The sequence below is a fragment of the Lipotes vexillifer genome, unplaced genomic scaffold, assembly GCF_000442215.2.
Source record: "Lipotes vexillifer unplaced genomic scaffold, Lipotes_vexillifer_v1.1 scaffold998, whole genome shotgun sequence".
In the NCBI taxonomy this organism is placed as follows: domain Eukaryota; kingdom Metazoa; phylum Chordata; class Mammalia; order Artiodactyla; family Lipotidae; genus Lipotes; species Lipotes vexillifer.
In genome coordinates, this window is record NW_006781565.1 from 116639 (window position 1) to 131213 (window position 14575).

General features: G+C 45.1%; 1 protein-coding gene across 1 annotated transcript in view; it reads left to right on the plus strand.

Moving 5' to 3' along the window:
- Positions 1-14575, plus strand: part of CASQ2 (calsequestrin 2) — a 71956-nt gene that overhangs the window by 19340 nt on the left and 38041 nt on the right. The window contains exon 2 of the mRNA XM_007454782.1: positions 11722-11806. Coding sequence (XP_007454844.1) covers positions 11722-11806 — 85 coding nt within the window. The remainder of the gene's footprint in view (positions 1-11721; positions 11807-14575) is intronic.

Here is a 14575-nt window from a genome sequence, read left to right on the forward strand (position 1 = left end):
CGTCTAAAATGACTTGTTCCAAAGAATCTGAAAAAGGGTATATATACATAATATATATATATATATATATGTTATATATATTATATATCATATACCTGTACAACTGAATCACTTTGCTGTACACCTGAAACTAATACAACACTGTGAATCAATTTCACTTCGATTTTAAAAAATAAAAGTAGGATGTATTGCAAAAAAAAAAATTATAACTCGTTCCATTAAAAAAGCCAGTTCCCACAAAGTACTGCATCTGTCCAATGAAGCCTCTGAGGTTCCCTCTTCTGTAGACTGAATGTGGTTTGATCCAGATAAGCCATTTCTGTTTGGAAAGACATGCAGGAACATGGCCAGAGCACCATCTTGCCGTGCGATGGGCTGGGCAGGCCATAGCCACTTCTCAGTGCCCAAAGAGCCTGTTCCAGGAGTGCCTGCCTGCTGCCCGGTGCCCCAGGCCAGGCAGAGCTCTCCTCACCATCTGCTGTGTGCTGGGCAGGGAGACGGGCCAGCAGATACTCCTTCACACGCTCACCTGCCTCTACCTTACACTGCCCTGGCTCAGCACCCCAAGCCATTCCTTAGCCTGGCCACACACACCCAGCTTCCCTGTGAAGGAACTGAGAGCATTTCCTGAACCCAAAGGAAAGAGTGAATACAACCCATGAACAGCAGCCTGCACCATGGCCCAGCAATGGAAGAAGCATACACTTAGGAGGGAGAGCCCGTGGGTCTGAGTCCTTATACTGTCCAGACAGTTGGCAGGTCACTGAGTTGCTCAAGGCTGAGCCCCTTCCTCTGCAAAATAGAGACCACCAACCCCTTGTCGCAGGGTTCCTCTGAAGAGAAAAGAGGGGTGTGTGTAAAGTGAACGGCCCATGTCTGGTGCTCAGGAAAGGACTATTCTCAAATTTATTGTGTATGTGAAAGTACATTGAAGACTAACTCTCAGGTTAGTTGTACGTGGCATTTGTTGTCATTAGCAGATGTTATCAAAATAAACACTAGTCAGACGTTTCGTAAAGTTCAGCCAAGCAGCAGCAGGTTTCTCTTCTGCTTTTTAATGTGCGCTACGGGGGAGATGCAGCAAAGAGGCCTGTCTGCCATCATTTTACATTTAGAAGGGCTCTCCCAGCTGCAGCCTCCGTCCTTCCCTCTTGATTTCTTTTTCTTTTTTTTGAGGAAGTGCACCAACCTATGGAAAGTCTCGTTAGAAAAGGGATAGTCTCTCTCTGGCTGCAGGAACGCGGTGGATAATGTGTGGGACTCTTCCCAGGAAGGGGGTTACCAAGGGGTGTCCGCATTTGGGCTACCAGACTGCATTTTCACAGGCCCTCGGAAACAGAACTCTACTGAGAAAAAATTGGAAAAGGGCATGGCCTCACCCCCATGTCAGTCAAATCCATTTTTCCCCCCAAATCCCATTGCAATAATATTTTTAGTATGAAAAACAGAAAACAAAAAAAAACCCTGGACTCCAGGAACAGCCTCCCTCAGTCAGTCATTTTGGACATTACAAAATGCTACCCAGGGAGATTGTGTTTATATGTTAGAGACAGTTGTAAGGCGGTGGTTCTCAGTGTGTGGACCCAGGACCCGCAGCATGAGCATCTCCTGAGACCTAGTCAGACATACACACTCGTAGGTCCCATCCCAGGCCTGCCGAATTAGGAATTCTGGGTTGGACCCAGCAATCTGGGTTTTTACAAGGCTTCCCTCCAGGTAATGCTGACGCGGGCTCAGATTCAAGAACCACCAGCTTGGGTAATGAGGTTGCCCTATAGTGAATTTATAGGGAACAAACATTCATAAGCACTTGCATACATGTTACTCCTGCAAGAATTAGATCTCGTATTTTCAGATTAGAAAATTGAAATCAGAGAAGTTGTGACCTGCCCAGAGTCTCATACCTGATAAGTGGCAGAGCCAGGATTCGGGCCCAGGTCCCTCTGAGGCCCAGATGAAGGGAATGTAATGTAATGGATGAAAGCTTGGGCCCTGGAGCCAGAGTGTCAGGGTTGGAATCCCAGCTGTGTCACTTAAACGCTGTGTGGCTCTGGGCAAGTTGGTTAACCTCTCTGTGCCTCTATTTCCTCATCTCAAACTTCTACTTCATGTGGGTTTTGTGAAGATTCCATAAGATAATTCATGTAAGGTGTTGGAGCAGTATATGGCATATAGCAAGCACTCAGTAGACGTTATTTTTATTGTTATTGTTATACGGCTTCTCAATGTGGTGGAGTAGAAAGAACACATAGCAATGACCTCTGGGTCTTTTCCTTGGCCTTGACCAAGGTGATAGCCCAAAAGTGCTAATAAAAACAATCAACAGCCTCCCTTTCTCTCAAGGCTTTTTTAGAAGCCTCCCAGTCCAGCCCCAAGAGGCCCCAATGTTCACTTGAATCTCATAAAATAGCTGTTCCATTCCCTTGCCTGCCTCTTGCATGGACACATCATGTGCCAACCCCCCAGCTATACATAGCCCGGGCCTCATCTGAGGGCGGTGGAAAGTGACAGATTACCGGAGATAAACGTCAGCTCTCCGGTTTCAGGGCAGGACACAAACAGTAGTTGAATTGCTTGACGTGTGGCCAGATGGTATCAGGGACAGTGGGTGAAAAGAGCTGTTTGGCTCTTGGCTTACATGGAAAGACCAGGGTTGCAGCCAGGGTATTTTTAATGACTGGCCTGAGGGACATTCCCTTGGAGCAAAGATCTGTGACATTTTCTCCCAAATTTCTCAGCCCTTGATTTTTTTCAGGTTCTTGACCCTGCAGAATGTAACCCCCACTCAGCTCCCTTTAATAAGTAAACACTCCCTTGTCTCTGCTACTGCATGCCTCCCCAGCTTCCTCTGACCATGAAGCAAATCAGTCTTTCTCCTCCAGGAAGACCATTCTTGGGAAGTGTTATCTTTCTTCCTGCCCATCCTTGGTTTAGGGCTGAGATGTCCCACAAAGGGACTGGACTTGGAGGGACACACATAGACAGAGAGGGCATCTTGCATGTCCTGTCCTCTGAGGCCAAAGGGAACGTGTCCCCTGGCGCTGCTGTGTTAGTATCCCCTTCCCTTCGTGGCAAACTTTTTGACCAAGTGATCCACATCTGCTCTTATGTGTCCTTGCCACCCACTCGTCGGCCACACTCGCACTGCTTTGGCTTCTGTCCCAGCTCCTCGCTAAAGGTCACCCATGCCTTACTACCCTGAAAGGAGAGACCTCACAGTGGTCCCATCTCTGTGACTCCCTGCAACTCTTGATCTGACCACCTGCTCGTTCTCAAGCTTCTCATGACTTTGGAGTCACGAGGCTGTGTTCCTTGGCCTCCACACAGCCTCCTTCTCTCACCTCCTACAAGGCGGCCAGTCCTGGCCCCTGTGGTTTTCTCGTACACTCTCCTCACTCCTTCACCCCTCACTTGCACAGTGCCTTTAGGACCTGTCCCCCAAGCTCCAGGTTGGCACGTCCAGCTCTCGGCTGGATTTCCATGGCCATGAACTCATTGCCTCTAAATCCAAGCTGAGAAGCTGGCTTGTGGTTCTGGCATGTCCTCCTGACATCTCTGTTTACCCTTCACTCTGTTCCCTGGCTGGAGACCCTGGAATCATCTTGCCTCCTTCTCTCCTTGGTTCCCCCCAGCTTCTCCAAGGTCATGAAATAGTTACCAGGTCTGAATGATTCTCAACCTCTAACATTACCTCACGAGTTACTTCATGTGCTGCCTTAGCTGGAGACCAGTCTTCTCCCACTCAGTCTCCCAACTGGTCACCTTCGCTTCTACTCTTCTTTTCTATCTGCCTGGTCTACGCCCTTAGATCAACCCTCTCTGAACTCAAATTAGCCATATTGTTCTTCTACTCAAACATCTCCCAAATCGGAACCGCTAGTCCTAATATCCCAAGTCCTACGTGCTCTTTTTCTAACATGCCTTAAATACACTACGCCTTTCAGCTCCCCTGAGAAGCCCTCTGCTCGAGGACAGAAGCCTCTTCTCTTACACTCACACTGTGCATTTGCCTCTCCAAACCTTCACCTATTTATGCTGCTTTTTCTTCCTTGGATGTCTTTGCTGCTGTCCTCTGCTTATCCAGACACTCCTCCTCTCTCAAGGTCTAGCTGGTCTCCCCTCTTTCTTCCACTCATTTATTTAATAAACTAATATTTTTGAGCTCTCCTCTGCTCAGGTACTGTACTGGGTGCTGGAGATAGTATATGGAGAAAAGCAGACAGGGACATGGAGCTTACAGGCTCGCACGTGGATAGTTGATAGACAAATGATCGTATAAGTGAACGTGTACTCACAAACTGAGAAAGGGCTGTGAAGGAAAAGCACAGGGCTCTATGGACAAGTGTAGAAAGGGCACCCAATTCAGACTGGGAGTCAGGAAATGCCCTCTGAGCAACTGACATTTATGTGCAGACTTCAGGGAGAAATAGGAGTTGGCAAAAAGTGGAGGGAAAGATCTTTTAGGAAGAGGGAAGGGCATGCACAGAAGCAGAGCATGTTGAGTGTCTTTCTGTGAATACAACCAGGCATCCCTGTGGGCAGCTGCGGCCCATGTCTTGGTCTAGGACGTGGGAGCTGAACGAGGTGATCCTGTGCAGAGACCTCCTGATTCAGGAAAGAATTTGCTGTTTTGAGCAGCCGAAGACGAGTGTGTTAAGTAAGAGGCAGAGTGGCCCCAAATGAGGCTGGAGAGGCAGGCAGGCCAAACCGTGCAGGGTCTTATTGGCTATGTTAGGGATTTTGGATTTCATCTTGAGTGCATGGAAATTAAATCTATACTCCTTATCATAGCTTATGAAGCTCCGTATGATTTGACCTCCCTGCCCACGAGCTCTCTTGCTCTGTCTCCATAGCCCTTATTTTCTGTCCTAGTCCTTTAACACTTATCAGCTAATTTTTTATTAGCTTCCTCCCTAATGAAATCACAAGGTCCTTGACTCTGGAATGTGTCTTACACTTTTGTTTAGCATGGAACCTTGATCACAGTAGGTCCTCAATTAGTAATTGTTGTTCTTTTTCCATCCCAATATGTTAGGCTTTGGTATTTCTGAATTAGTACAAGGTTCAGAACCCTATCCAGCTATCAGAATAGTAAGAAGAAAATATAACACTTATTAAGCACTTACTGCATATGCCAAAAACTGTGTCAAGAACTTTACACATTATGTCACTTATCTTCTTCAAAACAGCCTTATGAAATAGATATTGGTATTGTCCATATTTTACAGAAGAGTGAGCACTTATGACCAAGTCAGGAATCCACGTCTCTGATGCCAAGCGGTGTACTCTTAACCATTAGGATTCCTGGGTCATTTATTCATTTACAGCTGAGATCTATTTCTACCACATCATTACAGAGGTAACAATGGTACAATAAATACCTACACAATGCAAAATTTAAAAAGAGAAAGGACAGGGGGCTTCCCTGGTGGCACAGTGGTTGAGAATCCGCCTGCCAATACAGGGGACACGGGTTTGAGCCCTGGTCCCGGAAGATCCCACATGCCGCGGAGCAACTAAGCCCGGGCGCCACAACTACTGAGCCTCCACTCTACAGCCCGCGAACCACAACTACTGAAGCCCACATGCCTAGAGCCCATGCTCCACAACAAGAGAAGCCACCACAGTGAGAAGCCCGTGAGCCACAGCAGAGTAGTCCCTGCTCGCTGCAACTAGAGAAAGCCCATGCACAACAACGAAGACCCAACGCAGCCAAAAAATAATAAATAAATAAAATAAATAAATTTATTTAAAAACAAAGAGAAAGGACATACTATATGAATATCCACATTTTTACTACTGAGTTATGCATATTATTTAATATAACTTTTTTTATATAAAGTTATTTTTGTACTCAAAAGAATCAGCAATGGTCAAAGCAGATCCTAATGTTCTTGGAAAGAAGGAGCACTGCACCAATGCCCAGCGGCTGCACGTACCAACTGATGAGACAACCCCAGTCTCTAGGATGGACAAGAGGCAAGACTATCCGAGAAGTAACCAACCAACCAACCAATCAACCAAACAGACAAAACCAGCAGAGGAAAGATTATAAGTCAACAGGAGAAAACTGGAGTCCAATCTGAAAAGAGTATTTCAGTTTTCTGGGAATTTAGGAAACATATTGACTCTGCCTTTTCTCCTCCTCATGGTTGTAAATTTTAATCACTGTAATTGGTAACAATTTCCTCTTCGCCCTTTGGCTCAAAAGCCTCTTAAACTTTTGAAGTATTTGGGCCAGTCCATTCATTCATCCAAAGTATGCTGAGTGTCTCTAAGGAACTATATGAGATACAAAAGAAGCACAAAATGGGCTTTTTCTCCTTAGGGAGGAAAGAGGCACAATACAGAACCCTAATGATTGCAAAATAAGTGCCAGAGTGCTGTGTCCCTGTAATGGGCTATTGGAATTCACAAAAAGGAGGCTGGAGTCAAAGATGAGTCTGGAGCTGGGCTTTGCAGCCAAGGCCAGGCTGGCAGCAACTGGAGTGAGCCCAGTGGGATTGTGGTGCAAGAGAATGGAGAATGGAAACTATGAGCTGGAAATCTAGGACCAGAGCAAAGGTGGAGATGAAGCCAAGCGGGAGAGGCGGACAGTGTCTGGCCAGCCCCATCAGCCCAGCAGGGGTTCTTGGTCCTGGAGAGAATGGTCATGTTAGGAGTCAGCCCAGAAGTTCCCAGTCTTTCGCCACAGCCCTTCTCCCCCATCCATCTCACTGCTCTCTCTTGGGTGGCTGCCAGCCCTGGCCACCCTTGACCTGGGCCAAAGAAGGGTGCTTGCTAGGGCTGATGGAAGTGATGACAGAGCTCAAGTGGGCAGGCTTTGGGCCTAATCACGGTGGGAGGCGAGAGTGACAGGACACCGCATCCGCCTGCCAATACAGGGGACACGGGTTTGAGCCCTGGTCCCGGAAGATCCCACATGCCGCGGAGCAACTAAGCCCGGGCGCCACAACTACTGAGCCTCCACTCTACAGCCCGCGAACCACAACTACTGAAGCCCACATGCCTAGAGCCCATGCTCCACAACAAGAGAAGCCACCACAGTGAGAAGCCCGTGAGCCACAGCAGAGTAGTCCCTGCTCGCTGCAACTAGAGAAAGCCCATGCACAACAACGAAGACCCAACGCAGCCAAAAAATAATAAATAAATAAAATAAATAAATTTATTTAAAAACAAAGAGAAAGGACATACTATATGAATATCCACATTTTTACTACTGAGTTATGCATATTATTTAATATAACTTTTTTTATATAAAGTTATTTTTGTACTCAAAAGAATCAGCAATGGTCAAAGCAGATCCTAATGTTCTTGGAAAGAAGGAGCACTGCACCAATGCCCAGCGGCTGCACGTACCAACTGATGAGACAACCCCAGTCTCTAGGATGGACAAGAGGCAAGACTATCCGAGAAGTAACCAACCAACCAACCAATCAACCAAACAGACAAAACCAGCAGAGGAAAGATTATAAGTCAACAGGAGAAAACTGGAGTCCAATCTGAAAAGAGTATTTCAGTTTTCTGGGAATTTAGGAAACATATTGACTCTGCCTTTTCTCCTCCTCATGGTTGTAAATTTTAATCACTGTAATTGGTAACAATTTCCTCTTCGCCCTTTGGCTCAAAAGCCTCTTAAACTTTTGAAGTATTTGGGCCAGTCCATTCATTCATCCAAAGTATGCTGAGTGTCTCTAAGGAACTATATGAGATACAAAAGAAGCACAAAATGGGCTTTTTCTCCTTAGGGAGGAAAGAGGCACAATACAGAACCCTAATGATTGCAAAATAAGTGCCAGAGTGCTGTGTCCCTGTAATGGGCTATTGGAATTCACAAAAAGGAGGCTGGAGTCAAAGATGAGTCTGGAGCTGGGCTTTGCAGCCAAGGCCAGGCTGGCAGCAACTGGAGTGAGCCCAGTGGGATTGTGGTGCAAGAGAATGGAGAATGGAAACTATGAGCTGGAAATCTAGGACCAGAGCAAAGGTGGAGATGAAGCCAAGCGGGAGAGGCGGACAGTGTCTGGCCAGCCCCATCAGCCCAGCAGGGGTTCTTGGTCCTGGAGAGAATGGTCATGTTAGGAGTCAGCCCAGAAGTTCCCAGTCTTTCGCCACAGCCCTTCTCCCCCATCCATCTCACTGCTCTCTCTTGGGTGGCTGCCAGCCCTGGCCACCCTTGACCTGGGCCAAAGAAGGGTGCTTGCTAGGGCTGATGGAAGTGATGACAGAGCTCAAGTGGGCAGGCTTTGGGCCTAATCGCGGTGGGAGGCGAGAGTGACAGGACACCGCAGGGATTGTGTGTAAGGGTACCAAGGAGAAGGTGGGCAGGTCTCAGCTAGCACAGGTTCCTGGACCATCTGTGACTGCCAGCTCTGTCTATCCATCCGTGCCTAGGACAATAATTGGCTGTGCTTAAACAGAAAAGCAGAAAAACAGAACTGAATTTGCCTGAGCTAGCACCTTCCACTCATATATCTTCAAATGTCACATATAAATATCAATAAGGTAATGAGAAGGGCATGCTTTACAAGCCTAGGAAAGGCACACGTTGGTATCTACCTAAGAAACCAATAAAATGTGGTGATGTATGTCTAGGAGAGGTCAGAGTTAAATTCTCTGTTTAATTCTCAGTTAATCTCTAATATTCTTACTATTATTAATATTTCTCTCCTACACGTAAGATGAAGTGGCCAACAGGGCTAAGCATGGCCTGTGGGTCACAGCTGGAAAATATCATGCCACAGCACTTTTGGATGAACTGACAAGCATTTATAGTAGTTTTCCAGAGTGTGGTACGGGATCTGCTGTGTCAGAATCATGGGGCTTGGTAGTGTGGTTTATGAAAATGTAGATACTTGAGCTCCACCCCAGCTCTATTCTCTACTTTCTGGCGCTGAAGCCCAGAAAGCCCCATTTTAACCAGTGCTCCAGGTGATTCTTATGCACACAGAAGTTTAAGAACCACTGTTAGAAGCTCATGCTTTAGGAGTTGGGAAACTTACTAATATCACAAAGCCATCAGGTCTCATCATCATTAATTTTTAATGATAGAAAGGGAGCATTTAAGTTAACGTTTTGATAGCACTAAATAGGACAGAGTGGCTTACACTGAAAACCAGAAAACTCATTCAAAAATAACCGTGTCTAATAAATTGAATGCAATAGAGTAAAGCCAAGTGACTTCACAGAAAGACCTGTTTAAGCATTACAGGGACGCTCAAGATGAGTCATAATCTAAACACTGATGATATCGTTCATCCTAAGCCTTTCTTAGTCTCAGTCAAAATCTAAGAAAGAAGAGAAAACCGCCTGAGGGGTGCAGGTGTCATTTGTTACCTGTGTCGTGTCCCCCCCCCCCCCCCCCCCCCGCCCACTAGAGTACTAGAACTCTCATTAGCCCCCCCCCCCCCCCGCCACTCCGTCACCAGAGGCACTCCACAGAGCAGCTGTCTGTGCTTCCGCCCAATATCCTTAGCCTTAGAGGAACTTAAAACTCTAAAACTTTTAGGGAGTTCCCTGGCAGGCTAGTGGTTAGGACTCAGCACTTTCACTGTCATGGCCCAGGTTCAATCCCTGGTCAGGGAACTAAGATCCTGAAAGCCATGGGGAACAAAACAAAACAAACAAACAAACAAACAAAAAACTCTAAAGCTTTTAGGAAAAAATTAGAAAAACATTTCAGGATACGGGATTAGGCAAAGGGTTCTTAGACTTAACACCAAAAGCACAATTCATAAATGGAAAATGATAAATATGACTTCATCAAAATTAAAAACTTTTGTTCTGTGAAAGACCCTATTAGGAGGATGAAAAGATAAGCTACAGAGTCGGAGAAAATATTTGTAAACCACATATCCAACAAAGGACTAATATTTAAAGAGCTCTCAAAACTCAACTACCAAAAAATAATCTATTTGGAAAATAGACAAGAGACGTGAACAGGTATTTCATGGAAGACAGCATACCGATGGCAAATAAGTTCATCATCGTTAGCCATTAGGGAAATGCATTAAAACTGTAATGAGATATCACCACACATCTATTAGAACAGCTAAAATAAAAATTAGTGACAACAACAAATGTTGGTAAGGATGCAGAAAAACTGGATCACTCATCAATACATTGCTGTTGGGAATGTAAAGTGGTACAGCCACTCAGGAAAACAATCAGCAGTTTCTTTAAAAGCTATGCAATTATGATCCAACCCAGCAATTTCACTCCTGAGTATTTATCGTAAAGAAATTAATACTAACCTTCACACAAAAACCTGTACATGAATGTTTATAGCAGCTTTATTCATAATAGCCAAAAACTTGAAACAGCCCAGATGCCCTCCAATGGGTGAATAATTAAAGAAACTGTGGTACCTCAGTACCACGGAAATACTGCTCAGTAATACAAAATAATGATCTATTAATATACACAAGAATCTGGATGAATCTCCAGAGAAATATGATGAGTAAAAAAAGACCAACCCAAAAGGTTACATATTATATGATTCAACTTATATAACATTCTTGAAATGAAAAGAAATGGGGAACAGATTAGTGGTTGCCAAAGGTGAGGGAAGAAATGAAGGTGTGGTTGCCAAGGGTTAGGGAAGGGATGAAGGTGGAAGCAAGTGGATGTGACTATAAAAGGACAACATGAGGGATCCTCTTGGTTACGGAAATGTTCTGTATCTTTGCTATATAAATGCCAACATCCAGTTTTGATATTGTATTACAGTTTTCCAAGACGTTACTTTGGGGCAAACTGGGTAAAATGTACGAGGGATCTCTCTGTATTATTTCTTACAACTGCATGTTAATCTACAATTATTTTTTTAAATTGTAAATAAAGAAATGTAATATTAGTATTACATGATCTTTTTGGTAGCTTCTCCACTCTATTCTATTTTAAGCTTCCATTCAGCCAGATGGCAGGAATTAGATCTCAGGCAACTGAGGGTCTCCCTACTTCCGTATATCTAAGTTTCAGGGAGCTTAACACGATGCCAGTCTTGGGCTTGGTGTCATCATCTAGGCTGGTGTCCACCCAGAGTAGTTTACAGCCATCTGTCCACCTGACACTGTTGTATCCTCTTCACCTTCGGGGCTATGCTTCCACCCAGGTACTCTGATAGTTCTTCCTCTCAACTGGAAGCAGGAAAACTTCAGAGGCTGCCTCTGGTCTTTTTACCAGATACACTCAATGGGCTTTCTTACTCCTCAAGCCCACGGGGTGGAGGGACTTGAGGATTATCTTGGGTACTGGGGTCACAGGTCTCCTTTGTCCTAAGGTCCCTCAGCCTATCTGGCATCTTTTGAGACCCCACTGAACCCAAGGTTCGTTTGGTAGCTGCGATGGGCTCCAGGCCCCATGTTAGGTATCTGTGGGTATCTAGTACTTTTTGCTTCCTTTCTGATCCCGCTGTCTCCCAATTCAAATTTTATCTACCCTGAGGGCAGAGAAGGGTGTGTGACAAGGTCTTCCAAATCTTACATCTTAGATCTGGTCCTTACACTTTTCTCTCCTTCCTTCTCAGAATTCTACTGAATCATCCTTCTACTGAGGGCATAGCATAAGCATAGAACCCCTACATTGCTGCTTGAACTGGTCACAGAGTAACAGGAAGTATGGAGGAAAATCCTCTTGTCAACATATCAACATAGTATCCCGTGGTATTTTCTACAGTCTTTCTGATCTTGATTCACTTACTCTCCTACTTGTCTCTCCCTTCAGCTTGTGGCCCAAGTCCTGGAACATAAAGATATAGGCTTTGTGATGGTGGATGCCAAGAAAGAAGCCAAGCTTGCCAAGAAACTGGGTAAGTGTGATTTTCTTTGAGATATATCATGAAGAAACAAATGTGTCTTGCAAAAAAAAAAGTACAGTCATTTTTTCTTGCATGATAACTAGACTATTTTTAAATAAATTTAAAATGATCCTGCATACCTTAATCTTGGCTTGGGGAAGAGTCTCACAAAAGTAAATACAGGTCTGAATTAAATAATTTCACATTAGTCATCTAATATATCTTTGTATCAGTACAAGGAAGAGGGTTTCTTCCTGGAGAAATAGACACTAAAGATTCAAACCTTGGGCTTCCCTGGTGGCGCAGTGGTTGAGAGTCCGCCTGCCGATGCAAGGGACATGGGTTCGCGCCCCGGTCCGGGAGGATCCCACATGCCGTGGAGCGGCTGGGCCCGTGAGCCATGGCCGCTGAGCCTGTGCGTCCGGAGCCTGTGCTCCGCAACGGGAGAGGCCACAACAGTGAGAGGCCCGCGCACCGCAAAAAAAAAAAAAAAGATTCAAACCTTTATTTCCAGCTTCTAGATCATGTTAAAAGGCTAGCTTCTCGATGGCGGGTGGGAAGTATAAATTAGGAATTTGGAAGTAACATATACACACTACTATACATAAAATAGATAAATAACAAGGGCTTACTGTATAGCACAGGGAACTATACTCAATATTCTGTAATAACCTATATGGGAAAAGAATCTACAAAAACCAAATATATATGCATGTATAACTGAATCACTTTGCTGTACATATGAAACTAACACAACATTGTAAATCAGCTATACGTCAGTTAAAAAAAAAAGCCTAACCTCTCTATCTCACTGACATGGTGAACCCTTTGAGGGAGATCAAATCTCTTTTTCCAACACCTATTATTTCCTGACCTCTTGGCTGAAGCAGCCAACAAAGAATGTCATTAATAGTAGTGACTCTAGGGTCCCAGTGGTTTCTAAATTTAAGTCCAAAGCCCAGCTGGGCATTGTCACCAAGGGTGAAAGGGAGGATTTAGATGAGGTATGGTTAAGCAAGCGACTGCACAGTGCAAGTTGTAATCTCTTGTGTCAATATGTCATGGTTAAGTGCAAGTGCGATTTAAGATTCTTACACCTCTAATCCCAAAGAGACAGAGTATACGTTACTCCGCTGGGTTGAAACACCCCCAGATGTGTATTGCCCATTTCACTTTTTCTGCATGAGCAGTGAAGGGTGGCTATTAAAAGAGAGCAGGAGGTTATAAAACAGGACCTTTGAAGAAAGGTTAATTGGATTTGGAGTAGTAAGCACAGGATAAAAAAGATTAGTGGTGGTTCAGTAAATACCTTCAGGCACGCGAAACTGCATTATCTTAGAGAATTTCAAACAACTGTTTTCTATTTTATTTTCAAGAATAGCTTTTTTAAAGAAAGATTTAAATTGTAAGAAACAATATTTAGGTTAACTACAAGGAAGAACTCATGACTATAAAATAATAATGAATTATTATTTTTTTTATTTTGCGGTACACGGGCCTCTCACTGTTGTGGCCTTTCCCATTGCGGAGCACAGGCTCCAGATGCGCAGGCTCGATGGTCATGGCTCACGGGCCCAGCCGCTCCGCGGCATTTGGGATCCTCCCAGACCGGGGCATGAACCCGTGTCCCCTGCATCGGCAGGCGGACTCTCAACCACTGAGCCACCAGGGAAGCCCTCCCTTCCCACTGTTTTAATGAGAAGTTGAATTTGGGAGAATTTCCAGTAAATTTAGTTAGAGGAAAAAGCTGGTGTTCCAGAAATCTAAAAATTTAGGGAGGACAAGCTGGGTAAATATTCATAAGAATGGACTGGTGGATATCCTCCCCATGGAGGATGTGATGGGGGTTTAAATGTCTAAATGAACCTCTAAATGAAATGGGGCAGGTTCTTTCTGACTATTCGATCCTCGGAGTTTACAGGACAGTTGTATTTTGTGGCCCTGCTCCTTGATCTCCATCCCCATTTCCATGTGCCTGAGTTTGGTCTCTGGACTGGTGCAACAACCTCTTAACTGGTTTCACTCAGAGAAAAATCTAACAGCAGGACACTGGCTGAGGTTCCCCATGGCACCCTTTGTGATCAGTCACTGCCTGCTTCAGGGATACCTGGCCCATTGCTCCTTTAGATTTACAAACGGTGCTCCATGGTGTGCCATGGGTTCTTCAGAAGTGCCCTGGGACACGGTGGGCAGTGGGCCAGCCTCCCTTTCCTAGAGGTTCTGCAGAAGAGTTCATCTGGAGAAGGCATCCTTCAGCTAATCCGAGAGTTTGAAAACAATTAATCTAAGGAATTAAGGATGCCATGCCGTTGGACTTAAGGCCAGCCTCAGCTATTTAGCATTCCTGGGGAGAAATGCAGTTCTCCAGCAAGCATCTGTGAAAGTACACAGCATTACGCTGAGAGTGACGGAGGGTAGGAAAGAAGATGCAGAACCTGCCCTTGCAGCGTTATCAGCAGACTGGGAAAAGATGTGCAGAATTCAGCTACAATAGAAAAGCAAGCTGTTCATTCTGGCTGCAAACATTTATGGGGAGCCCAGTGTGTCCAGACTCCATTCAAGGCACTGGGATCCCAAGAGGACAGCAGCCCTACCCTTATAGAGGGCTCGCTGTTATAGTGAATACCTCTAAATGGAGCTGAGAGTAGATCCATAATGGCAAGGGAGATTGGAGCAGCCTTCTCTGGAAAAATGGGTCGTAAGCTGAGACCCAAAGGAGTTGACCGAGATGGGCAAGGGGGTGGTGGTGGTGGTGAAGGTCACTCTAGGCCCAAGGAGAAC